Here is a 27946-nt window from a genome sequence, read left to right as displayed (position 1 = left end):
TTTTTATTGTAATCAAAAAATGACATAACAGGGCTGTAATGTATTCTGCATTTTATCCGCTGGTATTTGGTAACTGGTACCAGCTGCTTCTGCCAGGCAATTAAAAAAAACCCGAATGTGAAAATCTTCACAGTACAGTAAACTCCACCCAAAATAATTAACGGTGGTTAAAAAGAAGATGCCCCAGCAAAACCTTTCATGTTACATGGTCACAACTCACAATTCTGTACAAAATGTTCACTTTTATAAAGCTCTGATGTAAAAATCAAATAATCAAGCAGCAATATTTTAAGTGCAGCACAGGGTCTTTCATGTCATTATTTACAACGCTTGAAGTCGTTTACATTTTAACAAAGATCATACAGATGACTTAGTAATTAAGTCATTTTTTCACTATCTGTCGGTTTATGTCGTGACAGATTTCACTTTTTGGTCGTCTTTCTCTTTATCTTTGCTCTTCTTTGATTTTTTCTTCTTGTGTTTGTGTTTTTGGCTCTTTTCCAATTCTGTTTCATTTCCCATGTGTTTCTTATGCTTCTTATGTTTCTTGTGCTTCTTGTGCTTCTTCTTTTCTTTCTTCTTTTTCTTTTTCTTGCTGTCCTGACTCTCCCCTGAGCTGGCACTGCTGCTGTGGCTGCGTGTCTGGCTCTCGGAGGGGCTGTGGCTGCGGCTGCGGCTGACGCTGGGGCTGCTCTGGCTCTGGCTCCTGCCCACCTCTGGCTGCTCGGCAGGAGCCGGGGCCGCCGCCTCCTCTTTCGCTTTATCCACAGCCTTTTCCTTCGCCTCTTTGGGCGTTTTCCCCGCAGCCTCCTCGTCCTTTGCAGACACGTTGCTCTCGCTGTCGCTCTCGTTGTAGTCTGGCACGAAAGCGGCCTCGTCAGTCTCGCGGGTGAGGTCGGACGAGAGGCGCGCGGCGCTGCTCACCGGCGGCTTGGGCTTCGCCGCGCCTTTATCGCTCTGACCCGCCACATTCTCCTTCTCCACTTTAACTTCTGGCGAGTCCTGTTTCACCGGTGGCTTATTCCCACCTGGCTCTTTCTCCTTATTGCTCTTGACTTCCGGGACATGCTTCTCTTTTTCCTTCTCCTTCTCCTTGCCCGGGTTTTTGTCCGGGGGTTTGTGTTCCTCAGCGGGGCGCTTGGGCTCGTGCACGGCTTTGTGCTCGGCGGGCTTGCGCTCCCGCGGGGGGCTGTAGCTGCTCCGCTTGGCCTCCGCAGGGCCCTTCTTGGGTGGCTCCGCGCGCTCCTCTCTCGGTTTGCTCTTCTGCACTGCTGTGGAGTCTCTGATCCGGGATGGGGAGTCTTTCCTCCGTCCTGATTCGCTCTTCTCATCTCTGCGCTTGGAACTCGAATGCTCCCTGCTGCCATCATGGTCAGACTTCTTGTCCCGGTTGGGAGTGAAGTCCTTCGCAGCGGAGCTACGGCCACTGTCATGCTTCTCTGAAGATCTGCCATCTTTAGAAGACTGAGATACAGTTTTTCCATTTCCTTGTTCAACTGTGCGTTCTGAGTGCTCTTTTTCTGGCTGAACACTGCTCTTCCTCTTCTCAGAACTGTCCTTGTCTGACAAAGAATGATCCCGGTCTTTGGTTTTACCTTTTTCACTTGACAAGGAACTTTTTGAACTCTTGGCATCGTGTTGGGTGCTCTCATAACTTGTCTCTTTTGCAGCCTTCTGTATTTTCTCCAGAGGCTCTGTCTCCTTTTCAGTGTGTTTGAGGGGGTTTGGTGCCTTTGCACTCACAGGTTTGATAACACTGGTTGGTTTTCCTACAGTTGGGGGCACCTGGGTGGTGGATTTGATGTCTTCCTCTTCAGACTCAAAGTCATCTTTATCCCACTTGGACTGAGGGACCTGGATCATGATAATGACATCCTCAGCAGGGGCTGTTATGTCATTGTTATACTCCTCCAGGGTCTTAATGACAGTTCGTTTGGTGTCTGGCTTCTCCTCAGGCTTCCTGACAGGGCTTCCCCCAGTGGAACTCGTGCTGGGAGGAAAAACATGGACATTAGTAATGGGATGCACACACAGCCAGCTCTGGGAACATTTTATAAACTGGCTTGTGTTTCAATTCTAAATTCTCAGCATTTTCCTCAAGGATGTTCAATTAAGGGAACAGACAAGAGAAAGGCTGAGTCCACTGGCTGAGATTATGAGCAATCAATTAATTTAATATCTTGCTACTATACATTTAATTAAGAAAGACACAAGATTATCAGATTGGGGACTGTCTGATCTGGTAATTCCGTCATGTCCTATTTCTCCCAATGGCAGATAAATTAGATATCCATTCTTCTTTCAACATGAAAGCAAGCAATTATGGAGAGGTACAGACACGCAAAGTTTTATCCTTATGCCCCAGTTCTTCCTTAGAAAAATGGACATTTTAAATACTTTTTAGATTACCAAGACACTATCTTAAGTCTTCAACTAATGTCTTAAATGCTTTGAGTTTGCATCACCAGCAAATGAACCCTACACCAGCTTCCTGTGCAGTACAAACTGCTCGTTTTCCTTAACAACAGCTGAGTTTGACCTATGTACAGTCTCATAAGGAAGATCATGGATTATTCCCTTGTTTAGCACAAATTCAGCTGTTCCTTTCCTTAAGCACCATAAACAACTGGAGGAGGGGAGGAGGAAAGAAAGAAAAGGAAAAGAACAAGAACTGCCTGGGGTACCTGGTGTAATCCACAAGAGTTGAGCTAGCGCCATCAGCTGCTGTCACTTTCCTCCTTGTTTTTCCCTTTGTCTTTTCCGCTTTAACTTTGCTGCTGCTGGGCTCAGGTTTCTCCACAGCTTCTTTTCCAGGCGGCACGTTTTCTCCACTTACAATCTTTTTTCCAGTTTCTCGGTTAAGTTTAATCTTTTTGGATGGGTTGTTAAGAAAAGCAGCTTTATCCTTTTCTGGGGTCCGCTCTCCTTTCTCCCCCTCGGGCTCAGCCTTCCCCTTGGGTGATGTTTTCAATTCTGCACTTTCAGGTTTATAGGCCTTTGCAGAAGTGGCCTCATGTTCTTTATCGGCCTTTTCCTCTGCTTTTCTTTTCCTTTTCTCAAGTTTGGCATCAGAAAGTTTGCTTTTCTCAGCAGGTTTCTTTGACTTCTCCTCCTTGCTGGAGGGCTTCTCTGCCTTGGCTTCTTTAGGGTGTTCTTTCTTTGCCTTCTCCTCCTTGGCTGGTCTGGCTTCTGGGTGGTCCTTTGTCACTTTGGGATGAGCTTTCCGTGGTGTACCAAGAGTCTTCTCATCTTTCTGAGAGGAAGAGGTTTTAACACTGTCTGGTTTTGGCAGCTCTTCTTTGACTTTTTTCACAGGAGGTTCCGTTCGAGGAGATTTTTCGCGATCGGGGTCCACCTTTTCCTGGGAAGCTTTAGCTGGCTTTGCTATGCTGTCTTTCTTTGGAGCAGCCGCCACTTCTACTTTCCGCTTTGTTTTCTCAACCTTTGCTTTTGGCTTATCCTTCTCTTTTTTCTCCTTTTCAGACACTGGTTTGAAAGCAATGGAATCCGCTTCCATGGGCTCATCTCTTACAGGGGTGGCATCATCCCTGCTTGGCAGCATGAATAGAGAGTCTGTTTTAGCATCTTCTGCTGGAACTGGCTCTCTTGGTTTTCTTGCCCCTTCTAACAGCTCAACGTTGGGAAATCCTTCATTCTCATCCCCTTTTCTTCTCTTCCGGTGTTTTTTATGTTTATTGCCTTTTCCATCTCCCAGTGGATTTTCCACCTCCTTCTCTTTTGATTTTGTAGGATCTTTGATGCCATGGCTCTCTCTCCCAGGCTTTTCGGGGTAGTTTCCAGCTACATTACGATTCCTGTGGCTCTGCCCAGCAGGATACTCCTCCCTCCGTCCCCGAGCATACGGTGAATTCTCTCGTCTGGTCCCAGGTGGGCCAAACCGTTCTGGAGAGAAGTTCTCTCTGCTCACTGGAGGCCGTGGCTGAGCGCCCACAGCATAGCCCTTGTAAAACTTCTCGTACCACTCTCTGTAGTTCCTCTCCCACTCTCTGTACCTCTCCTTCTCAAAGGGGTCTCTGAAGTCCACCGAGCGGCCGTAGTAGGCCTTCATGTCGTATGGGGGCACCTCTCGGTAGCGGTTGAAGTACTCGCGCTCGGCCTCGCCCTGCGGGACCGTCCGTTTGGTGGGGGACTGGCCCCGGAACACCGGAGACCTGGAGCGGGAGTGGTAGCGCCGGTACGGGGGCGAGCGGGAGCGCGAGCGGTGGTAGCCGTGCGAGCGCGAGCGGGAGCGGTAGTTCCGACTCTTCCCTTTGCCTCGTCTCTGATAGGGCGGCGACCGCGAGTAGGAGCGGGAGTGGGAGCGGCTGAAGGAGCGTGAGTAGGAGCGGGAGCGCGACGAACCTGAGCGTGACTTGGAGTAGGTGTATGAGCTTCTAGAGTAAGATGAAGCACTATAGGGAGACTTGGACCTTAAAAAAACACAACAAAAAAAAAAACCAGATGAAGTTAATTCCAAACAGTCTTTCTCTTCAAATCTTTTCCTCCCACATTTATTTTTTCTTTCCTCTCCACATGCTTATGTCAAAGCTTCTTTCAGCTGCTGACATAAAGCTACTGCGAATTGAAGAACTTGATAACACGTAAAAGTTTCTGCTCACAAGACAGAACAGCTGTTGCTTTGTTAGTGTCAGAACACACAGAAGGGTCAGTCTACTTCCACTCACTCTATCACATGAGCTACCAGAGCTACGGACAGATTTCAGGTGGTTACACTGGCCTCTACTGGTATGGGAACACGCACATTTGTCACTACTCGGCAACCACATGCAGTGCAAATCATTTTTGTTGCAGTAAGATGAAAAAAGAGCAAATCTGAGTGGCTACAGTGCAGAATCACACCCAGAAAACACCACATAGCCTGAAGACAGCAAAGCCCAATGTTAAAAGACCAGCTCGGTCTATTAACTGCACCCTTTTTTGGGAGTTTGGACAGGATGCACAATCCCAATACTGCAAAGGACCTACAGACAGGCCTGTGGAATCCACACTGCCAGGCAGGTGTCCCAAAAACATCCTGCACATCCCTCCAGCAATAACCAAGGCAAGTGACTGCATTGCAAGAAAAATCCCATCTAAAAGCTTCTACCCTCAGTCTCTAGTCACATGCCCCAGTGCCATGACTCTGGGAAAGCTCCTGACAGCACTGCTAACAACTACTCCTGCCCAAGGGATTTCTGGGGACAGAAAACAGCAGCTACCCTCAGGTCTTCTTCTACTGTTTTTTAATGAATCATTTCACATGATTCATATGTTCATTAGCATCATTCCTCCTCTCCAAGTCCCTCACCATTTTCAGATTTCCTTACAAATAAGTCTCAGCTTTTAATTCCCAATAAAAATTTAACAATGTCACCCAAGAAGTGAAAGCCCCCAGTCTGCAGTATAGGTTCAAACATCTCATGTACCAACATGAGATGGACAAAAGCAGAAATGAGGATGATTTCTCTCACCTATCTCCTCCAAACTGCTTGGACTGCTCAGTTACAATCAGAATAGCGAGACGCTGAAAATGCAGCCCTTACATCTATTCTGCTCCTGGCCTCCTCAGGGCTGTCAGGCAGTGAAGGATACCACTGCAGAGATACCTTAGCAAGACAGATGCTTAGCGCTCCTCAGTGCCTGCTGCCCAACGCTAATTCAGTCACCTGCAATCTCTGCCACACTGGAGCCAATAACTTGCATATGACACTCCTGTCACTGCTCATCCCTCAATCATCCAATCAATCTAATGACAGGGAGGTGGAGTGGAACTCCTCCTGATTCCTCTAGACAATCTGCTTCTCCATTACGGACATGTAAAGCAGTTACCTGGAAAACGAACGCCTACGCTCCTTTTGAATCTTTTTATATTCCATCAATTCCTTAGCAAAATCATTTGTAAACTCATCAAGTTTGGACTTTTTCTTTTCCCTGTTAAAATAAGTTTGACCTTTATTACAATTATAGTTTGACCTTTATTACAAAAGACATCAAGAAACAAAACATGGCCAATATGAGAAAATGTTTACTGCATGCAATGCAAAAGGTGAACATCCTATTTAAGCAAAAACAGTTCCTACAAGTTTTAGGAAAAGTTCTAGAATTACATTTGTCTTGGTTTAGCTTTGCATATTTACCATCTGCGATGAAAAAGTATATTGGAAGAAACGCTATGTCACTTTTGCTAGGTCAGATGCACTTTAGCGTAACCGCAGTCCAATACGCTCCCCCGATACAGACATGAAAACAAGGCAACGTTAGTGAGCCAAATACTTACTCCTCTTTAAGCCTCCGTTGCTCTCTGTAAAACTCCTCCCTAGAGAGAGGAGGTGCTTGTGTCGTTGGGATGGTGTTTGAATGAGCCGCTGGCACTGCTGTTGGGACCCAAGCTGATGACATGTTTGCAGGAGCTGGGGGATATCCGGGAGGGGGGACAGTGTACCCAGCGGATGGAGGCTGCCCAGGTGGAAACTGAGGAGGAAACTGTGGTGGTGGTACCCCCGGAGGAAGAGGAAGAGCATGGGGTGGTGGAGGATACAAGGGAGGTGGAGGCACAGGCACAAAGACTGGTGCTGATGCTGGCAGTGATGGGGCCTGAGTCCTTTGGGCACGGTCACTGTGCGGGCGTCCTCGATTTGAACTTTAAAGAAACCCAAAAACACGTGTCACTGTTTGTCACAGCCTGCCCTGAGCGTACAGAGGAAAGCGAAGCGGCAGCACGGCGGGAGCACTCCTGGTTCTCACTGGTCTCCGGCTTTCTGTTCACTCGAGACTAAACTCAGTCCTGGAGCCTCGTACTTGCCTTGCACATCTTCGCCCCAGCAGCTCCCTCAGCCTTCTCTCCTTACACTCAGCTTTGGGACTGCGGGCGAGGCTGCCATGAGACCCCCATCTCCCACGAGCCAAGCACCCACTGCTCCTCTGCCCCTGCTGGACACACCTTGAGCTCTGCACTCCCGGGCTTCCGAGCACTGCGCAGGAATTAACTCACCTCTCACAACTCTCCTAACCTCTCCTACATTTGCTTCCTGAGCTCCTGCCTCGCGATGCATTGGCCTGTTCTTGTCCCTGAATTGTTTTTTTCTTGTTTACTGGATTTGAGATTTTAGATAATCTGGGGGATGGATGCTGGATTTTGTTTTGATATATCTTTCAGACTTTATAAAAACAATGACCCTTACAGCCTGGCTGTAACAAATCTCTAACGAATGAAGGACTAATTTGACGCTGCGATAACAGATAAACAGGCTCCTCTCTCTAATGAGAAAAAGGAGCTTGGCACTTTGAGATGACTAAACTGCAGAAATACAAAACTGTTATAAAAATAACAGCCTCTAATTTTTCAATAATTTGCTCAATCAGTATCAACTAAGTTGTTAAAGAAAGAACGTTGGAGGGTGATTTCTACTGGGAAATCAATTTCTTCAGCCCTATTCAGTCAGCAATCAAAAGGGTGCTTTTCCATTTGATCTTTTAATTACATTTAATTTTTATATGTAATTTAGGCTTCCCAAAAAGTGTTCATTAGTCAGAATCTTCTCTTCAATTATGTACTGGAGTTTTATTTTTCAATAATCTTACTGTAAACACAGGTCCCCTTTGTTAAAGTTAATTTAAATGAAGCCACTTGAAAATTAATTACCACTTGAATTCTCCACAACTATTATTTCATTATAAATCAGCTGTTGTCTAAGCGATGTGTTACAGATTAATTTACAACTGGTTACAACTAGTAATACATTCAATTTCTGTTGAATACTTACAGCTCCCAGCCTGGCCTGCGAAGTGCACCAGCTCTCATTGGATGACCTTTTGCAGCAGGGACAGGAAAAAAAATCCCAGTAAGTTTATCTGAAGACAACTTTTTGGACAAAATTCTAAGTTCTAGTTTCTTACCAGTTGTAGGTATTGATTGTCCTTGAGGGCCCAGAAGACTTGGTATCGCTGGCTGTCTCAGTACAGGAACCTGATAGCCCTTGGGAATAAATGCAAACAGTCACAAAACAAGCTCTACTAGAACATAAGAATCATTGTATGTGATTATGTGATGAAATAAAATCTACCTTCTCTTCCAACAAACTGCTGATTGACAAAGGGGAAGATTTGGAAAGCTCAGCAGCAGTCATCAGAGCAGGAGGCAAAACAGCATCGGCATCACTACAAAAACAAAACATTTTTATTACTGAAACACTGCTTTGAATTGAAATATAATACATATTTTTAAATATAAAGTCCAAGGTGAGAAAAGGCTGATTTCACTAAATAAAAAACATATTTTAAAATAATCTTCACCACATTTACACCTGTGAAGTTGGCAGGCTCCAGAGGAAGCACTGCTGAGGAGTCTGTTTGGATGTTGGCATTTAGTGAGGAAGCTCTCTGGAAAAATATTTGATTAAGCAGCACTTGAAAGCATGAGAATCCATATAACCTGTGCACTGAACCTCAGCTTTGGAAGATAAAAGAACTGAAATTCCATTAGAAAATGTTTCTGTGCTCCTTTGAATCGTGATCCTTGTACTGATGGCACAGCTGAGCCTGGCAGCCCTCTGCACACACTGGTTCTGTGCATCCAAGGCAGCAGGATTAAAGGATGTAACCCTAAACACTCGTAACAGATTTTTACATGAAAATATTATTTCCTCAGTAATAAAGAGAAAATAATGAGACACTAAGGTCTAATGGAAATAAATGGGTACTCTATGAATGGCTGGCCACTTCAAATCAAAACCAGTCCCTTCTTCAGGGCAAACTTGCGCTGAATGATTGGTAGGGGAACCTGACAAAAATACTGCCAAGAAAATTCCTGCATGTTCTGCTTACTGAATTGTCCTCATTCCAAGCAAAAACAGAACCACAAGTTCCACAGTGACCTTCAGCTTTCACTAATGATACACTTTGCTAGCTGCAAAGCTCAAGAAAAATCTAACCTGAGCATTTTGATTTCTTTTACATTGCTGTTGATCTCCAGATCTCCTTACCGAAAAGGTCCATCTGGCTTTTCCCCACGGAGAGAGAGGGACACTGCCGGAGGGAGATCGGAGACAACCACAGAAGACGGATTGACCGGCAGCCCAGCTGCCATGGACGGCCCGGGGCCCAGGGAGGAGAGGGCGGAGCGGGAGGCCAGCGAGGCCAGCGGGATCATGAGCGGGTCCTGCTGCCGGGCCATGGCCGGCCGCATCAGCGGCTGCAGGGTGCGCGTGATCGTCTGCCGCATCAGCGGCGGTGGCGGCGGCGGCGGGGGCGGCGGCAGCTGCTGCTGCTGCTGCTGCTGCTGAATCTTACGGAGCCTTTTTGTGTAACCGGTTTCATTCTTGAAGTTGTTGACAGCCTAGAGGTAGGGAAACATGTTTGAGAAGGTGATAATAAACTTCAGTAGAAATATGAATACGAACAAAAGCATTTCTACAGGAAAATCACTGTGTGTTCCTGTAAGTGCTATTAATCCTAAACCAACTAACAAACAGCTATGAACACACCCTATGGAACTCTGGTATCAATGACTGGTACCTCAGAGTCTCTGCATTAAAAGTACTTTGCTGTTAACACCCAATTTGAAAGTGAGGACATCCCATTAAAGACATGTGTATCCTGAATTTGCCAGATTGTCTCTAATGAGCAGTAGGCTTCTGTAAAAACAGATCATGTATTTGAAAAGTAAACTTAGTTTTGTTGAGTTCAGCCTTGCTTAAGGAGATCTAAATTAATATTTTCACCCATTTCAACTCTTTACAAATAGATTTTTCTAACAAAGAGTTCAGGCTAAAGTCACAACATTACCTGGCGCAGAAACTTGTTGGCGATTAAAGCATCAGGAGAAACATCTGTCTGATGGCAGGTAGGGCAGGTGTGTTCCTCGGACTCCAGCAGTGCTGTTCTAATACCTGGGAATAATTAGAATATTTAAGTAGTTTATAGCCAAACTAAGTAAACTTTTTCATTCTCATTAATTACAAAAACAAGCATATGATTAATGGGGAAATATGGTCTCAAACCGCAAGCATGGAGCTGTTCATGTTCTATAGTGGGAAAAACTGGCAGAGGAACAGGTTGCCCAGAGAAGATGTAGCATCCCTGGAAGTGTTCAAGACTAGTTTGGATGGGACTTGGAGCAAGCTGGGCTAGTGGAAGGCCAACTCAAACCACTCTGAAATTCTACAACAATTTCTAGCATACAGCAGAGGGTCAATATTTCATTGTGGTAATATGTAAAGATGCAGAGCAGACTGGCATGTGACAGCTCAATTGGTCTTTTTTCCACTCTGGTACAGCAAAAAGTCATTCCATGTTAATGAACAAAACACATTTCAAAAAATCATGAGGTTTGATTTCTGAAGGTTTTAACCAGCTCTAGGGAAGCATGTGGACAAAATGCCTCAACATCAGTTCTTTGTAGTCCGCACTAAGTGCCCAAAGCTGGATACATAATTCTCTGCGAGGGAAAGGGCTGTGGACAAAATAAATGCATTCTATATCTAATACTGTAACCACCTGCACTAATATGCACTTCCCTCATCCTCTTCCCTCTGCAGGTAAAGAGGATTTAACTAGAAACCTAAGGAAGGAAAAAAGCTTTCTACCTTTTTTTCACCATCTACACAAGAAGAGTCTTTCCCTGCTCACGACACGCTGAAGTATTCAACAGAACTAACACAGCAATTTCCTTATCTCCTATTTCTGCTCTCAGAAAATCAAATTTGATGTCTGAAATTAACAAATTTGGCAGTAACACTTACATTCATCACAGTAACTGTTTCCACAGCAGGGAATAACAACCGCATCCGTCATTATATCCTTACAAATGAGACACAATAGCTCATCTGGAATAGGATCATCTTCTTCTGAGGAGGAGGATGGCTCCTCAGGTAGGAAGGGAGGCTTCTCCTTCTTTCCTATAGCATAAGCTTCCCTGGAAGTAGAGTAGGGAAAGCAAAAGAAAGAAGTTAAAGGGAAAACTCTTCCAAGCTTTGAATTTTATCAAAAAAAAAAGACAATATGTGGTATTCTTCTCCCTCTCCACTGGCCTTCCTAAATACAGCTGTTTAGGTTGAGCTACTTTTCTATAGCCCTAACATAAGAAGAAGGAGGGAGGAATTCTCCTGCAGAACTATCCAGTTCAGTGGATCAGCTAAGAAATTGGTTCAGACTAGAAAAACATTTGACAGCTTGTATCAGGTGACCTGAATCTCCTTTGCCAGAGGCTAAATGTAAATTGGAGGCTCAGGATAAAGCTGGTATCCCAGTAATGACATTGTCCAAGTGAAAGAAGTCTGTGTTACAGCTTCCAAAAAAGGACATCCAGGTGAGAAAACCAGAAGGGCTACCAAGAGTATTTTAGAACAGCCACTGTGCTCAGCACACACAAGTGTTTTCCTAGTTTATAGCAAGATGAAAAATTAAGCCTGCTTCACATCTGAGGGAGGGAGTCACAGTCCAACAGCTGCTTTATTACATTTTACATGAAACCTTTGAAAGACAAACTAGAATCAAAAGGAGTTCCCAGAGAGAATAACCCCAATTACAAATGCTGCTGGAATGTTCTGCAGAAATAGTCTCAGCACACCCCATGTTTAACCAGCTCCCAGGGGTGTGAGGACCCCCCCTCTTTGTTGTTAGGCAGCAGCATGGACTTTAAAGCTGAAATCCAGTGCCAATGCTTCCTCCACACATGTCCAGGTGCTGGCCAACGTGGCTGCACCGCCACTCGTGCATTTCTGCCTGGTTTCTCCCATTCCCCTTTGGGATCAGTCCAACCAATTCCATACTTACGCATCTATGGTTGGAATTGCATATTTCCCAGTGTTGGTCAGCATGGCACCCTTTGTGTTGGGGTCCTTCACCTCCATCATAAAACTTCTTGGAATTCCTGTGCTTTTTTTAATTCTGGGAACAGACTCGAAATTTTTGTCCTGTTAAGAAAAGCAGACGTATTTCAAGAACCACACTGAAAATGAGATTTCAGTGACTATTTTAAGCACAAAAACCTTTAACCCTCTCCTCTTACCTAGTGTAAGGGACTAAAATACTCTTTTCCCTAAATTAATGCAGCCAGGGTGTTCCAGAGGCTGGAACAATGTTTTGAACTCATTGACATTCTTTGGCTTAACTACAGATTCCTTAAGGGTGAAATCCCTCAAACTGGCTCCTCCTCCAAAGGGCAATTCAGAGGGAGCTGGACTCAGGGCTTGGAGAAATGTGTTTTGAGATATTTCTAGCATAGGGATTCACAGAAAAGATCTATGGGAATATTTAGTGCCTCTGACCTAATGAAAAGAAAATGTTACAATTCCAGGTTTTTCTAAAATCCAAAGGGTTTTGCAACACGGCCATGTAACCTCTGTACTTCACACCAAAATACACAATTCTTACTGTATTCACGTTTGTTATGTAACTCTCCAGATAAAAATTAAAAACTGAGCACCCCCCAAGGCCCCCAAGTCTTACCCCATTTGTTGGACAGTTCTTTATGTAGTGCCCAGGTTTGCCACAGCGAAAACAGGTGTAGGAGGGTGGAGGTGGCCCCACGGGTTTCTTCATGTAACTGCAAGTTTTTGGGGGAAAAAAGGAAAAGAGATTAATGTGTCTCTCTTATTTAAACAAACCAGCTCTACAATTTTTACATTAACTTCAAAGAACGAGTTCCATGTTAGCAACACTTACTTGACTGGATCATATTCATGGCCAGACTGTGTCATCATAGCTTTTATTTTATCCTCCTCGGAAGCATTGGCTTCAGCCAGATTGGCAGTCTGTGCAACAGGTAATTATTTGACACACACATTAGAAACACATTTAAGCCCACACAGCCCAAGACAACACCACTCATCCAATCCTGTAAAGAGCAGCACTACACTAACTGAGCTTGCATGAGAGCAGCTGCTTATACGAAACAGATTCATGCTGAAGATGGTCTGGGGAGTCCTTATGCCATGACATGATGTTTATGTGCCTGAGAACCTACTAGAAAAGAGCACTCTTGGGCACTCAAACCTTAGGCTCTGTTTGTACCTTACAGCAAGACTTGTGTAACCAATCCAATTTCCTTCAGATGACTGAAGCTATGTGTAGATAAACAACAATATCCAGTATTTTTAATGCTGATTTTTAAGCTCCAGACTATATTCAGGAGAAGCTCTCCACTGGACAAGGAATTAAGATGGATACAAGCAGCATTATTTACATTTTGTAGTATTAAAAGGACACAGAACTGCAAAGGTGGGGCAGTTAGGTTTGTTTGCTGAAACTCAGCTTCAGACACACGAGTATTAAAAGAACTAAAGGATTTTGCAAACTCTCAGCAAGGCAAAATTCTTTACAGCAAGATTTGCCCAGCAGGAGCTGCAGGGAGTGCAAACTGCATGTTCCCCCTCCTAACTTCTTCCTGTGACTTAACTAGAGTGAAGACTATCTTAGTTTTTTTCCAGTTGACTATGTCCTTTTAACACACAAATTTTAATATAAACCTTCTGTACAACTAGACCTTCAAATTACTGAAGTCAGCTGATTTTTAAGTCATATTTGTTCAAATATTTTTATTACACACTAGTCCAGATACAAGCAGGGTCTAAGGGAGTGACTGCAAATGACTTGGGCCTTCAAGCACCTATCACTCAGCTCAAGCACTCATGGTTTGGTTTTGTATGCATTCATTCACAAAAGCAACCAACTAGTTTCAACATTTTATTAAATGGTTGTTTCATATACACAGTTTCTCCACAGTAACAGAATCCGGATCGCCAACTATGAAATCATTTCCATTAACAGTTACAGAAAGCTTTACAGATAATACTTGACTAATTTGTTTGAACCCAAACGGTTTACAAAACACATCCAAAAGCCACAAAACATTAGTAGGAATAGACCAAAATTCAAATATGGCATTTCATACATAGTAATAATCACCAGAGAACTGTTAACACATTGCCTCCGTGCTGAGCCGGGCTGCACTAGAGCCATTAGAGGGAGTAACAGTGCTGAGCCACTTGGTGTCATCTTCCTGCCATTTCTGAACTACTTCAATATCCTCAAAAGCTTAAATGTGTACCCCCACCCCTTGGACAGCTTTGCACACTTTAGAGTAAAACTTCACATGAGGTTACAGACCCGAGGACACATTTAGGGACAGCACTAATGGGAACCAATTCCTTGGGTGGCTACCTTCCAAACTAGAGATATTTAGATATAATGGGGTTTTTTTTGGCCAAATGTATACAATTTAATTTCTGTAGCGAAGAGGGGAAAAGTTACCAAGTTACCAGTGGGAAGAGATTTCTTTTTATTAGAAATGAACTCCAGCTTTTATCTTGCTGACAAAGAACTAGCTGCTCTGCCTCAGGCCCTGCCTACTCTACTGGCTGTAGCTTTAGGGACTGGTGGTTGAGCACTTGGCTGTCCACACAGTGCAGTCACTAGTGCTTTCCCAGACAAATTACACATTGGTGAGCAAAAATGCAAGCAGTTCCCGAGCAAAACATGGCATTACAACAGTTTCAAAAGGTCACAGCTGCTCAGATGCCACACGTACACATTGGTATATTCCTATAAACAATGAGGTACATTTACACAATTTACACAGTCTGCGTTCAAACAAATTAGATCGGGTTGTCCACTGTATAGATCCCACAATTTATGGAATTGTGCAGCATTCAGAGAATGGGTCTGTAACTATGACTAGGGATTCAAAAATAGCCATGCAATTGTCCATGGTACAGAACCGCTTCTCTTGTGGTGGTCACACCCCCCTGGAATGTCCGTAACTTACAGCCAATTAAATTCTTCTGTACAAACTGGGTTAGTTTCCAACGCAAAATTAATGAAACGTATGAAAAACGGTAAAACAGCTTCTGAAGAGCTTCTTCTTTGTGTCTTGAGGATGAGTAATACTGCAACATTATGCTGAGGCTGATAAGGTACTCCCCTTCTATCTTCCCAAACTGGGAACTACTCTTTACAGGATAGTATCAAAATATACACACATTGTAAAGTTAAAATAAATACTTTAAGTTAATAAAAATTAAAGGGGGCTTTCAATTACAACAGTTATTCACCAATAGGTCACAGTATCAATTTAAAAATAGGAAGCAAACACTTTTGAAGTATTTGACAAGAATATATATATATATATATATACCTTAGTAAGCTGGGCCAGAGAAATAGATGCAGAAGAGTCATCAATCTGTTCACAAAAAATTAAACACATATTCAAGTTCTACAGTCAAAACACAACAACAGTTAACCTCTACTATAATCTGAATGCCTGCACTACATCCCCCTGAGTGTCACCCAAAGGAAATCCCAACCCAGTGTAATTTGTATTTATTCAAAACAAAGTCCAAACCTATGATGGCTTAAGAGTATCTATGTGCTTATGAGAAGAAATTAAAATAACCAACCCCACTGGAGATCTACTTATTGCTCAGAATATCTCAGAGAGGGACCTCTTTCAAAATAGTAATGGGAAGTTGTGAATTTTCAGCTAAAAAGGATTTTAAAAAATATTTAAGTTTAGTTGAGGAAGAAGTATCACTCCAGGTAACATAGTATTAGTGTAGTTTGCAAATGAATGAGTGAATGTCTCATCATGTCTATATGCACACAGCGATGATTTTGTGAACCCAGAGCTGTCCTGTCAGAATGAAGGCCATCCCCAGCAGCCCCAAAACACACTCTGCCCCTCCTGTCAGTACCCAAATAAACCCAAATACAAGCCAATCTAGAACAGCAGCCACAACCTGTCACTTCTGGAGAAAAGCCAACTGCTTAAATAATTTAAATAAAGGTGTTTGTAATGACAGAGTAGACTATAAAAATTTAAAAACTGATTTCTTGTATGTTACTAGACCATAGGCCCTACCACCCAAATCAATGAGAATTTAGATGATTCCTTGCAATCAGACCAAACCTGATCTTTAATAGGAGCCCAGTACTAAATGAACAAAGGAAATTGCAAAGCATACTCCTGATGAAAAAGACATGGATTCAGAGCACAAGCCTGGAATTTTTGTCTCCATTTTTCTCCTCCCAGTTGCCTATGGAACAGCTCTCAGGAATGACATCCTCAGGCTAGAAGCCAGACAACTAGTGCTGAAAAGCAGTTTTGCCAAAGTAAAAAGGTTAACTCAATCTAGTTCCTTCTGCAGTACATTGAATTTTATCATGCCACTAGCAGCACTTGAGCTAACACAACAGTACCAGAAAGATACCTGAATCACTGCTTACTACATCTAACCTGCTCAAAAACATAGAATAAAAGTTCACAATGTGAACTGAACAGCTCTCCAAGAAGTCACTAAACAGGTCAGCAAAGAGATTAAAACCTTTCCTTAAAAAAGGTCTTGTCCTTTGCTACCTAATGTAGTAGAGAATTCGAGGGAACAGTTTTAGTAGACTGGGAAAAGGTATTTCCATGCACAAGATGATTCCTCACACCACTAAGTTGTTCCTGTTCTGTGTTTTCAGGAAAGTACACACAGTATCCCTGCAATACTGACTAAAGAGCTCTTGATGCTTTGAGACTAAAGTCTTCTTCCTTTGAAGAGGAACACAGAGATCTAGAAAAAAAGACCTTCATTCCACTGCAAGTTGTACCACAAGATTCATCTCTCCTTCCTTCCAGAATGCTTTGTACCTAGTTCTGTTCAAAAGGAAGTCTGCACAAGCATTTTGAAGCTTCATCCTCCATATGCCACTCTTTTACACATGAAAAAGCAGACCAGCATTCTCTCAGGGCAAGCACAGCTATAATTTTGTGTTTTTTCAGAAACAAACAAGAAATTAGGAAAGCTTTAGCATTAAATGGTCTAGTACTGACCAGGAACTGAAACACAAACAGTTAATAAACTATTAATTCTTTTTTCAGGAAGCTGCAATTATACAGCCTGCAGGCAACAGTCTAATTTCTTAAAGGAGGTGATATTGAACAGTTACCTGAAGGAGCAAACAGACAGTTAATGTACTCATCAGCGCATTTGCCCATGGCCATCCTTCAATCATCCTATATTTTCTCCAATTTTTTTCCTTTTAGATTTCTACTGAACTATTTCCTGGCAGTCCCTCAAAATGGTCAAGTAGAAACAACATCTCTATGAATTTGCAGGCAACCCTAAGATAACACTGCAGAAGTATTGTTAAAAAACCAAAAGACAACCCAGAAAAAGTAACCCCCAAACCCTAAACTCAACAGCTGATGTTTTAACTCGCATGTCGTACAGCAGACTAAACAGAAACTAACAGCAAGCCAAGTGGGCAAGAGGACAGAAAAGAGGAGGAAGAGGCTGATCTCACTGCTGGAGTGCTACACTGACATGCCAGGGCTTTCCCCAGAGCCAAGCCTGGCTACACACAAGGTCAGCCAGGGAGGCTCCAGGTGTGCCCCTGGTGCTGACCCCACGAGCACAGCTCAGCCCTTCCGCAGCCTCTCCCAGGCACCGACACCGACCCTGCAGCAGAAAGGCTCCACGCCCTGGTATGGCTGGCCAAGGCTGGGATGGCAGCTGGCACGGCAGTATGACAATGAAAAGGTACTCAAAAGAAGAAGCTTTTGTGCATCCATTAAAAAAAGAAAACTGATTTTAACTTTGCAGCTTTACTCTCCATCAATAACTGACAAGATTCCTAGTGATTTACTCCAACTGCACAAGACCCAGCTTCTGCTCTGAAATACATGCAGAAATATTTGTGTTTAAAAAAAAAAAAAAAAAAAGGCAAACAATCCCCCCGCACCAAGACCTGAATTAACTTTAAGAATAAACTCTTTGTGTTCCTAGCCCCAGAAGCTGCTGAGGCTGCAGGGCTTTTCCAGTGAGAGAGGGCCTGTACAGAGGGATTCAAGGCTTCCACCCTCCCAGACCAGGGACAGCCAGAGCACACCAGGGAATGGCTTAGCTTTTCCTTTCCTGCTGTTAGTTCTCACTCACACTGTTTTCCCTCCCACTCTGGGATTTCTCCTTTTTTCTTTTTGACACATCTACGTTAGCTTATGGTAAGATGTAATACAGACATGCCAGGGAACACAGGAGGCTAAAAGAATGTTAACTTTATTTATGAACATGTGGTTTGTGTTTATACACATGCTAGTAAACAAAAAGAAAAAGAACTGTTTTCAAGAAATAAAAACCCTTCTGAATTAGATCAAATACTATAAACGTGGTTTACATAAATGCATTACATTAACTGCTAGGGTCACTGGGCCAGTGCAACTAACTCCAACTCACAATGAGAGGCATTCATCTCCAAAAGGAATTGCAATCAATCAGCAACAGAATTATGGATGTTACATTTAGTGGTTTTAGACCTACACACAGTAAGTTTGCAATTTGAAGTTGATTGTTTCCATGGGAACCAGAGGCTGCATTCTTCCCAGAACACAGCCCCAGAGTTCAGGAATTTCTAGATTAAGTTATCCTAATAGCTGATCAAGTGATCAGATCCAATGATCCAGGGTTAGTGTAATGCCTCACACCAGTCTAGTGAAGGAGAAGCAGTTATACTTAAAATAAAGATAAAAAATAAACCCCACCAAATAGTACTTTGATACTCTAAGGACTATTGGAAAAACACAGTTGCACACAGTACTGACCCAAGTGGCACATTAAGATCTAGCCCATCACCAGGCACGGGTTTCCGTGTGGGATTATCCGTTAGCAGCAGTACAAGTGTTTGCAAACCTGAAGGAAAATGCTGCCCCTTTTTCAAATGTGAATTCCAAGTGGTGGTATACTAAAGAAAGGCTTAACCTTTGGGAATTACAGCAGCAGCCAGCCCTGGAGTCACCCAGACCCAAAAATGTGCTGCAGGCAGAAGTTAAGAAAAGTGACAGGGATTTCACTCCCAAATGCCCCAGGCTCTAACTTGGTGCCAAAATTTGTGTTACATATTGTCATTTGCAAACTGCTGAACTAAACTGCTTTATCAGATAAAGGGGAAAGAATCAAATGCAGAACTTTAGAATACCACTCTGTGTAGCAGCGATATTGAAATTCACGTCAGGCTATTAAAGACATTTCTGTACTCAGGAGGGCCCAAACAATATCACTTCAATTACACAGTTTCAGGAACAAATACCCAAATATTTAAGGACATAAGAAGGAATCATGTATCTGCACAGAACTGTCCTGAAAACATCTGGGATATGCTGGGTTTGGTATTTGTTTGAACCCCCAAGTCAAAAGTAAGGAACAGCACCAAGTTTCACAATAACGATTTCTCAGTGGTTTTTGATAACATTTTCAAAAACCATTAGGCAAAAAAAAGGTATTTAAAAACAAAAGCTAAGTGATACAATGTGAAAATGGCAAAAAATACACTCCAAACAGTTTTTATTGCAAGAAACAAAAAGCACACAACAACCTATACAAACATACATATCACTAGCTATAGACAGACAGATGTAGAACATGGCACCATGTTCAGTGTGCAAACCTTGAGCCTACAGGATCTGGAAACGATCATACATTATCTGTACAACACAGAGTCATACAGGAGAGATTCTGGCATATTCAATATGAAATACAATGCATTACTAGGCACAAATACCAATATTCACATTAGAACTCTGCAAATGATGGCATTACCCAGTTTTTACTATGCTGAATCAAATACAAAGTATTTACAACATACACTAGGTTTTACTGGAAAATATATTAAGTTAACGTTTGGCAAATTAATAAAAGGCTGCATTGTTTAGAACTAAGTGCAGTGTGTAGGAAAAAAAGTGTGAGATTGTGTTTTTACATACTGCTTTTGATGTCCCACTCACTGGCTCACTTCGACTTCTAGAAGAAGAAATAAAGGTGATGAGAATTTGAAACAAATCATTTGTACCCGACACAAAGATTCCAGAACCTGAACATCACATCATGCTCCAATACTCTAGCGAACATAGACATTTATTTGTAACATAAACTGTTCTCTCTTGGTACATTTGGGGCAACTAAAAAACACCCCAAAATCACATTTCTACATTGTCACAAATTACTCAAGACTTACAGATCTAGAACACAACAGTGCAAGAGGAAGTCATGAGACATTTTGTCTCTGCTCTCCAAGTATCAAATCCATGTGAAGTCTGTACTAGAGTTCTGTGTTCTCAAATAATCAATCACCAAAGCGTGGGGCAGCTTTGGCCAACACGTACATCCCTGGAAAGGCACACAGGTACCAGGTACAGGGCTTCAGTTTCAGTGAAGAACAGTGATAATCTACAAGTGCAAGTTTGCTCAAGTGAAAAACAGTCATGTGACAAAGGGGCAACATAACAGTGTCAGCAGCACTGAACAGTGCTAGAACAGTGTTGCTTTGTGGAAGCCCAAGCACTGTGTTCAGAGATCTACTATATTTAGCCATCAAAGTGCCAAAATATTAAACATGTTACATATGCTATATTGACTAAAAGTAGTAGTAGAAATGTCACCTGAAAGTAGTTTCTAGGATTTTGTGCGATTTAGGAGTCCTGTGACAAAAAAAAAGGTCTTAATTGCCAGAATTTGCTATAAGATAATCTTGAATACTTTACAATATTTTAGGAAATACGTTTTACATTTGAAAACTTGCTGAGATTCCACATACTCGGTGGTGTGGACCTGCATGCTCCTCATCATGACCCACTCATGCAGCCACTGAGAGAGCTAACAAACAATCCACGCATCATCCAAAGAGTCCCATGAGCAGAAGCAATGCAAAGGCTGCTGGGGAATTTACATGCCAATGAGGAGGCTCAGCTTCCTGCCACTGCTGAACACCCCCAGGCTCCCAATTATACCTCCTGAGGGTGAGGAGGTGAGGAAATACTTTGGATTACCACACAATAGTTGCTCCAGCCATTTACTGCAAGGTGAGTAGTGCCTTTCTGAAGGCCTCTCACCATCCCAGCAGACATTCCCCATCCCCAAACATTAACCACCCTGCCAGTGGTTTCTGCAGCGTTTCCAGCTGGGGAACAGAAGGCTCATCTGCCTGGTTAATTTCCAACTCTACCACAGCAGTGCTGTTCTTTGCTGATCCCCCACACCAGTAGTGACAGAATCTTTGCTGCCAGCTTTGGTTCTCTGGAGGGCTTTACAGCACCAGGCAAGGTGCACTGGCAGGACAGCACTCAGTGAAACGAGCCCCAAAGCAAGGCTGTGTTTACAGGCACAAAGCTGGGGGGCAGAATCCTGAGGGAGAGCTGGGAAGCACTGCACCAACTCCTGCAGTAACATGCCCCAAGGTTACATGCAGAGCCACATCCATTCGGGGATTTTGCTTGCCAATGGTTCATGGGTACCAGGATGCTGCTGTACTGTTTGTTCAAGACACACTGTAACTCCTTAGGGTACTTTCCTGAGAACCAACATTAGAAAGACATGGCAAAACCACAAGCTAATAATATCTCCTGCTGGTGGTGAAGAGGCTTTAAGGATCTGGACTGTATGAAAACATCAATGCAGCCATAATCCTGGAGTCAGGATTGCATTTGAGTCTCTGTGATTTCAATCAATACTGAGGACAGAGAATCAGGTGTAAACCTCAGAAATACAGAACTAAAATATGGAGCACAGATCCCAGCTCGGGTACAGACGGACTCAGAAAGGTACCAGTACATTTGGTAATGTGCTGAACTACTTCTGAGATTTGACTCTGGACAGGATTAACTGTTTATTTCATGGTACTTGCACAAAAGCCAGTACCCTTTAGGGTATGGTTCTTTATCTCTTGCCTCAAACAGATACTGTGTGTTTAGGAAACACGCAGGAGTCACTTAGGAATGAAACTCCTTGTTTGCATGGCTTACCATGGTCTTGGTCTTTCCTCTATGACTACTATATAACCCCCCCATGTCTGAGGCAGAAAAATACCTGTCATATCCTGCCCCACCTCCCCCAAATGCAGGTGACAATCCAACACCCAGAATCAAACTCTTTTGAGCCATGAACAAATGCTAAGTTCATGAATGTATACCTGCCTTTGTTAAAAAGGCAGACACATATTATAAGGAATCTCCCCATGTAGAGGAAACAGGAATTTCAAAAAATTTGAATCTCAGAAAAATAAACTCCAAACCAAGCTCAATAGAATCATCTCCAAAGTCACCACTGCTGGTGTCTGAACACCAAAATCTAAGTCTCCTTTGGGACAGACACTTTGAAAGCTACCCCATGACTACAAACACCAGCAGCAGTTTTAACAAGCAAGTTACAAGCCCAGTGCCTCTGCAAGTGCTGTCAATAACAAGGTGGGCACACTGACCCCTCCCAAACAAGAGAATGTTTGCAGTACTTACATAACGTATGTTTTGCTGGTAGCTTTAACTCCTCCAATGGGGATTCTCCTCACAATCACCGATGAGTTCTTGGGAATCAGAGCACTATCATCGGTGTATTCTGGAAACAACATCAATACAGAAAAAACATTAGTCAATTTGTAAGAATGTATTTAATAGGTAATTACAGAGCACTTTCGAGAATCCCGTTACAGATCTAAAAGCAAAATTTTATACATAACATCAAGCTTTCATCCTCTCAACACACCAGCAGCACCTGTCAAGGAATCTTCAGGTTTGATTATCAAGCACAAGCAGCAAAATAATTTTCAGTTTTTAAAGTTAGTTTGAATGCCAGGAGCAAAATGGTTTCAAATTACACTAAAGCAGAGTCTGATAATTCATGAGGTTTTTCCCTGATCTGTTTTAAGCTGTTTTTGCTTCTGTTTGGCTATGAAACCAAGAGATCTCTGGAGCAAAACAAACCAAAGCTGAGCCTCACCTGCATAAAACAGATTGTAAAGTCTGTGAATACTTGTCCTGAACAAACCAGGCATCAGCTAAAGCGGGGAAACTCTGCAGCACTGCTTTCAGCTTGTTAAGTACCCCTGACTCCCCTCTGCTGCCCTGCTCATGCCTGACAGAACAGCAGAGGCACCAGCTCTGTGCTTGGAGCTTCACCGTCCCCAAGCAGGCTGGGCAGCTGCCCAGGGCCTGACAGAGAAATGCAACTGAAACCGACAGCACTGGAGTCAGGAGCACAAAAACTTGGGGGTTTCTGAGCTGCTTTCACAAGCAGGACACAAGTGGCTCAAACTAAAGTGGTACCTCCTCCCTTAAGCTCATGATCTAGTCTGAATTAACCAGAGGGACACAAGTTCTTTCCACTCACTCTCTGCAGAGAAGAGAGACTCAAACAAAATGACTTCTGAAGTCTTGAAAAGCCTTTGGAAAACAGCATGTGCCTGGAGCCATCCCTGCTCTGCCTGGGCCTGTACTGTGCTGGTTGTCTGAAAAGAAGAAAAGCCCCCTGACCTTTTACATAAGGCCCAAAGAAAAATCCAATTCTCAGACACTTTGAATAAACTTAAAATGCAAAGCCCTCTTCATAAGAATGGTTTTTATACAGAACTTACACAGGCTGTATATGACTAAATATTGTAAAGCACCATGAGAAGTCCTTCCCTGTGATGTGCCTGCAGTGCTAGTTATTCCAATCCCTTACCTCTGCAGACTGAATCAAAGCACTGGTCTGAAACCTAGTACTGTTATATATCTAGTCAAGCTTTGTCAGGATGAGTTTGCTCAGTGATCACACACAAAATACGAGTATCTCACAATTTATGCTCAATTTTTCAGTATATTATTCCTACAGGCAGGAACCTCCCTTAGACCAAAACATACCTAGCAGAAGACATCACTTCAACCATGAAATTAAAGTTTTACTTCTATTTCCAGCTAACAGAACATTTCTTCAGAAAAGTGAGAAATCATTTAGCTGAAACTAATTTCTGATCGTCCCCCCAGGGAACTGAACAGCGAGACTCCTCTGGACTGCAGAGCAGTTTAAAACTGTGGGTGAAAGGACTAGCAGTGACAGAAACAGCAGCTCTTACAGAAGCCACATCCTGACACAAGCCCTGGAGCTCTGCTCCTCACACAGCCACCTGTCAAAGAGGCCACAGCGGGACTTTCTGATGGAGAAGGAGCTCAAGCAGCGCTGAGGCTGAGACAAACACCTGGAAGACGGTGCCAGCTGCAGTTCTGGAAGCCCAGAGCAGCTGTTTCTACTTGTGCCTGCCCCTGTCTCTCCATGACTCCACACCGCAAGGTGAGCAGTGAGGCCAACTCCACACAGCTACTGCTCACATGCGTCCAAGCAGAGCTCCAACAGAAACGCTCCAAGCTGGAGGCAGCAGCATTGTTCACTCCCATTCCCATATAGTTCAAACTTGTTTTGCCACCAGTGATGGCCAGGAAGTGGCTACTGGAATTTCTCAATCTGAGCTGTGATTGTAAGTACCCAACTAACACAAAATGACTGTAAAAACAAAGAAAAATCTGGATATTAAAGCTTAGAGCAGAAGAGACACAACAGTCTAAAACTTGCTGTTTATCCTACAAGAAAATAGTAGCTTGAAAGAGTCCAGATTAAGTATTTCAAGGCATGAATGGAGGCAAACTAGTTAGTCAGCTGACTGCTGCCTCACACTGACACAGAAATCTGACATCAACTACTGCATCAGTGTCCACAGCCTTCTTACAGCTAGGTGCAAAGAGCTCAGATTTGCTGGCAAGTTTACGCTGCTTCATACTGAATGAGCAATTTAAAACCCCTCTTTTTAATTTATCTATTATAAGAATTTCTGCTAGTTTTAATAATTTGTGTTTATGTATGCTATAAACAAATTACTGACAAAAGTTCCCATGTTATTTTCTGGCCTGCTTTCATTCACGGTTCATCTGCCAGCATCGCCCAAACAGCTCTGAGCACTCTGAGAGGTTTTTCACTCAGGTGGAGTACAGACCTCACCAGGAGTCCTGGGAATGCAAGCCAAGGTGTGCCAGGGCAGGGAACAGCCTTGCTAAGCAGCTGCTGGGGGAAGGATGTGCAGGTAAGAGCTGCAATGCCTGCCAACATGCCAGGCAGCCCCACCAGAACACAGGGAATTCCCTGGAACACATTTTCTCCCTAGACAGGATTTAACTCTGTTCTCATCACCATCACTTGCTCACTTTGGGACAAGCCACTGCTGTAGCTGGCTACGAAGGCACCCTTGAAACTTGCAGAGTAACAGACAGGGCCGCTCGTGCTGGATTTTCTGCTTCCCCCAGAACAGGAATCCCTGATCTGGAACAAGCCGGCTCAGGAGGTCACACAGCCCAGGGAATCTCCACGGCACTGTTTGCACAGCTCTGGCCCCACGAGAGCCCCTGCCCTGCTCTGAAGGGATGAGTCCATCAAACCCACCCAACTCCCAATCATTAATTGCATTACACCACCTGCCCTGCTTTAGGGCCCTCTGGGCTCTGCTGTGGTGTCAGCCTGGGGCTGAACTGCTGGGGCACTACTCTGCCCCAAAACCATTCAGCCGTCCCACACCAGCTCAGAGCCAACTTTGGGGTTTATTTTCGTGGTATTTTGCCCTGTAAGTACGGCACATTTTCCTAGTGTTCTGTTTCAGAATGTCACAGCACAGGAAAGAGCACTCAAGAGACCTCAGTTGTGGAGCTCACAGCTCTTCCACAATATTCTAGGAACACCTGTCATAGAAGACAAGTAAAATAATCCAGATCCAATGAAATGGAGGCAAGTTTAAAAGCACCAATCTCGAGCACAGGCTTTAGAGAACATGCCTTGATAGCAGGTATGGAATAGGAACCCCCTACATAAAACAGGTCCCACCCACCCATTTTGCATTCCCAGAATCTTACACAGTCCATCAGATCCTTTTTTCCCACTGATATTTAAAATCCTGTGTACTTTTGGCCTATATTAGCAGTTCTATTACTAGCTTTCCATTAGGAAAAGTAACAGCTCCAGAACTGTAAAAGGTTCCAGGATCTTGGACCAATCACGGCTCACTTTGTTCTTTCCAAAGATCATTATAACATTTACTCAGGACTCCTGAATAGACAAAGTTAAAAAACCCAATACTTATGTCCACACGTAAGAATTCCTAACATCCCACTTAGGTAGAATATCCCGGTCTAGTTGTTATTTTAATTTCTGCAGGTTAATTTAAGCATTTACATCTGATTAATAAAAACTGAGATTCACATGAACCAAAGATTTGACAGACACAGAATTTGGAAATACATTCTCTAGCTATGCTCTGCAAACCACAGAGAGATTTTTGCCTTTTCACATGGAAAACAGCCTTAGGAAAGCTTCAATAAGCACGTGTATCACTAATATAGAATTTAAAATTATGTATTTTACATAGTTATATATTTAAAATTTTATACTCATTTTTTAGAGGTTAAAGTGCAACACAACCTGCCTAGCAGACTCAGGACCATCCTTTTTTAACTTCACCTTGAGGCAACAGCAGCTTCTAGTGAGGCAAAGCCCTTTCCTTCCCTGGACTCTGGTTACATGTGAAAACAAAGTAACTCCCTGGTCAATCTGGTACCATGGAGGCTGCAGTAATACCTCATGAGGGGATATTTACCTGCATCATTTTTCTCTTACAACTTTCAAAGGAAAAAACTGCTGAGACATAGAACCACAGGGTGGGGAAAGAAAAAGGTTTAACGTTGCAGGAATAAAAATACAATTATTTTTGTTTCTGAAAAGTCACACTCCGAAGTCTTTAATCACATTCAAACTTATCAGGATGGCAGATTACCTAACTGAAGCATCATAGTAACACAAACCCATATTCACACCACAGAATCAAGCACTATTTATTAGATTTAAGAGAATTTATGACTTCCCAAAAAACATATATTCACTGTAAACATGTATTTCTTACATACATTCACTGTAAATGTTCTGCCATAAAACTTCAGGACTGCCCTGATACAGCAAGCACTAAGTGCCAGGAAGAAAAAAAAAAAAAATCAAAACAACATTAGACAAGAATGATGAAATGATACTCAGCAGTATCCAAACTACGGCGTCTTTTGTTTGGAAAACTTACATTAACACGAATTTCCCAGAGTAATTTTACTACACAGAACGCTGATTGTGAGAGAGGCTTTAAGGGTCTGCAGAAATTGTAACTCTGATACACTCGATACAAATTGTTGCTTGCAAGCAATTACTGCAAGGGGCACTTGTCTTCAATGAAAGGCGGGTAAAAAAAGCAGCAAAGCACTTTCCAATTAAGAGGGCAAAGAGAAATTGACGACAAAGTTCAGTCATCAAACACACTTTTCTTCCCTCATTGAAATTAGCCATGCGCTATAATCCTTGTGATAACCTTCACATTTCTCTGCCAGATTTCAAAGAAAGCAGGCAGGTTTGTTATGGTCACACATCCTGCCCCCCACCGCCCCCATTTTGCCCACAACTCCAGGAAACCCAAACTTTTGCAGCACCTCCGCACGCAGAACTGCTCGGACGGTGCTGTGAGAGCAGCAGCTACAAAGGAACAGCTCCGAGCCCACAGCAGCCACCGCTCCATCACCGCTGCCCCCGAACCCCACGCACCTTCTTTGGTCTGCGCGTTGGTGATCTGCAGGTCGCAGTCGGCCGCCTTCAGCTTCTCCCGGCCCATGATCTGGCGCTTGAGGTCGCTCAGGGAGATGTGCAGCCCGTCGAAGGTGACCGTGTCATAGTTGAGCTTGGAGGAGAACTTGTAGTGCACGCACGACATGGCGGGGCGCGGGCGGCGCCCGCTCTGGCGCGGCGGGGCCGCGGGGGTCGGGCAGGGCCCGCGGGGGCCGGGGCGGCGGCGCTGGGGCGGCGAGCGGCGCTCAGAGCCCGCGGCGCTGCGCCATGGCCGGGCCGCGGCCTCAGGGCTCGGCAGGCCTCAGCTCTCCATCGTGGCGAGCCCGCGGCCCCCGCCCCGCAACGACCGCGGCCCTCGGCGAGCGCGGCGCGCCCGCCCGGCTCCTGCTCTCGGCCCCGCTCGACCCGGCCCGGGCCCCGCTCGGTTCGGGCTCGGCTCTGGCTCGGCCTCGCTTGGTTCGGGCTCGACTAGGACTCGGCCCCGCTCGGCTCTGCCCGGCCCCGCTCGGTTCGGGTTGGGGCTCGGG

At 43.8% G+C, this 27946-nt stretch overlaps 1 protein-coding gene across 5 annotated transcripts; it reads right to left on the bottom strand.

The window, feature by feature from the left end:
- RBBP6 (RB binding protein 6, ubiquitin ligase) lies at window positions 1–27617 on the bottom strand. Of its 5 annotated transcripts, XM_058816347.1 has the most exons (18): window positions 27399–27617; window positions 22262–22361; window positions 20414–20452; window positions 19739–19775; window positions 15134–15178; window positions 12664–12752; window positions 12448–12544; window positions 11773–11912; window positions 10740–10912; window positions 9784–9887; window positions 8982–9334; window positions 8064–8157; window positions 7897–7975; window positions 7764–7809; window positions 6278–6640; window positions 5830–5931; window positions 2685–4430; window positions 1–1990 (listed from the first exon to the last, which is right to left on the bottom strand). In XM_058816347.1, the coding sequence occupies exons 1-18, from the start codon at window positions 27562–27564 to the stop codon at window positions 406–408; spliced, it is 5358 nt and encodes a 1785-aa protein (XP_058672330.1). In that variant the 5' UTR covers window positions 27565–27617; the 3' UTR covers window positions 1–405. The 5 variants fall into 5 exon arrangements, with proteins under 5 accessions (XP_058672330.1, XP_058672331.1, XP_058672334.1 ...); XM_058816348.1 differs by lacking the exon at window positions 20414–20452; XM_058816351.1 differs by lacking the exons at window positions 5830–5931; window positions 20414–20452 and having other exon boundaries at window positions 2–1990.
- Window positions 27618–27946: the final 329 nt, after the last annotated feature.

The sequence above is a fragment of the Ammospiza caudacuta genome, chromosome 17 (assembly GCF_027887145.1).
Source record: "Ammospiza caudacuta isolate bAmmCau1 chromosome 17, bAmmCau1.pri, whole genome shotgun sequence".
NCBI classification, from domain to species: Eukaryota; Metazoa; Chordata; class Aves; order Passeriformes; family Passerellidae; genus Ammospiza; species Ammospiza caudacuta.
Note: the sequence above shows the minus strand (reverse complement) of the source record. Positions and strands in the feature narration are given on the sequence as shown.

Coding starts and splice junctions, on each gene's coding strand:
- RBBP6 (XM_058816347.1), bottom strand. CDS start 27,564: ATGTCGTGCGTGCACTACAAGTTCTCCTCCAAGCTCAACTATGACACG. Junction 19,776..20,413: donor ATCCTAGAAACTACTTTCAG/GTGACATTTCTA, acceptor TTCTTCTTCTAG/AAGTCGAAGTGAGCCAGTGA. Junction 1,991..2,684: donor ACTCTTGTGGATTACACCAG/GTACCCCAGGCA, acceptor TTTTCCTCCCAG/CACGAGTTCCACTGGGGGAA.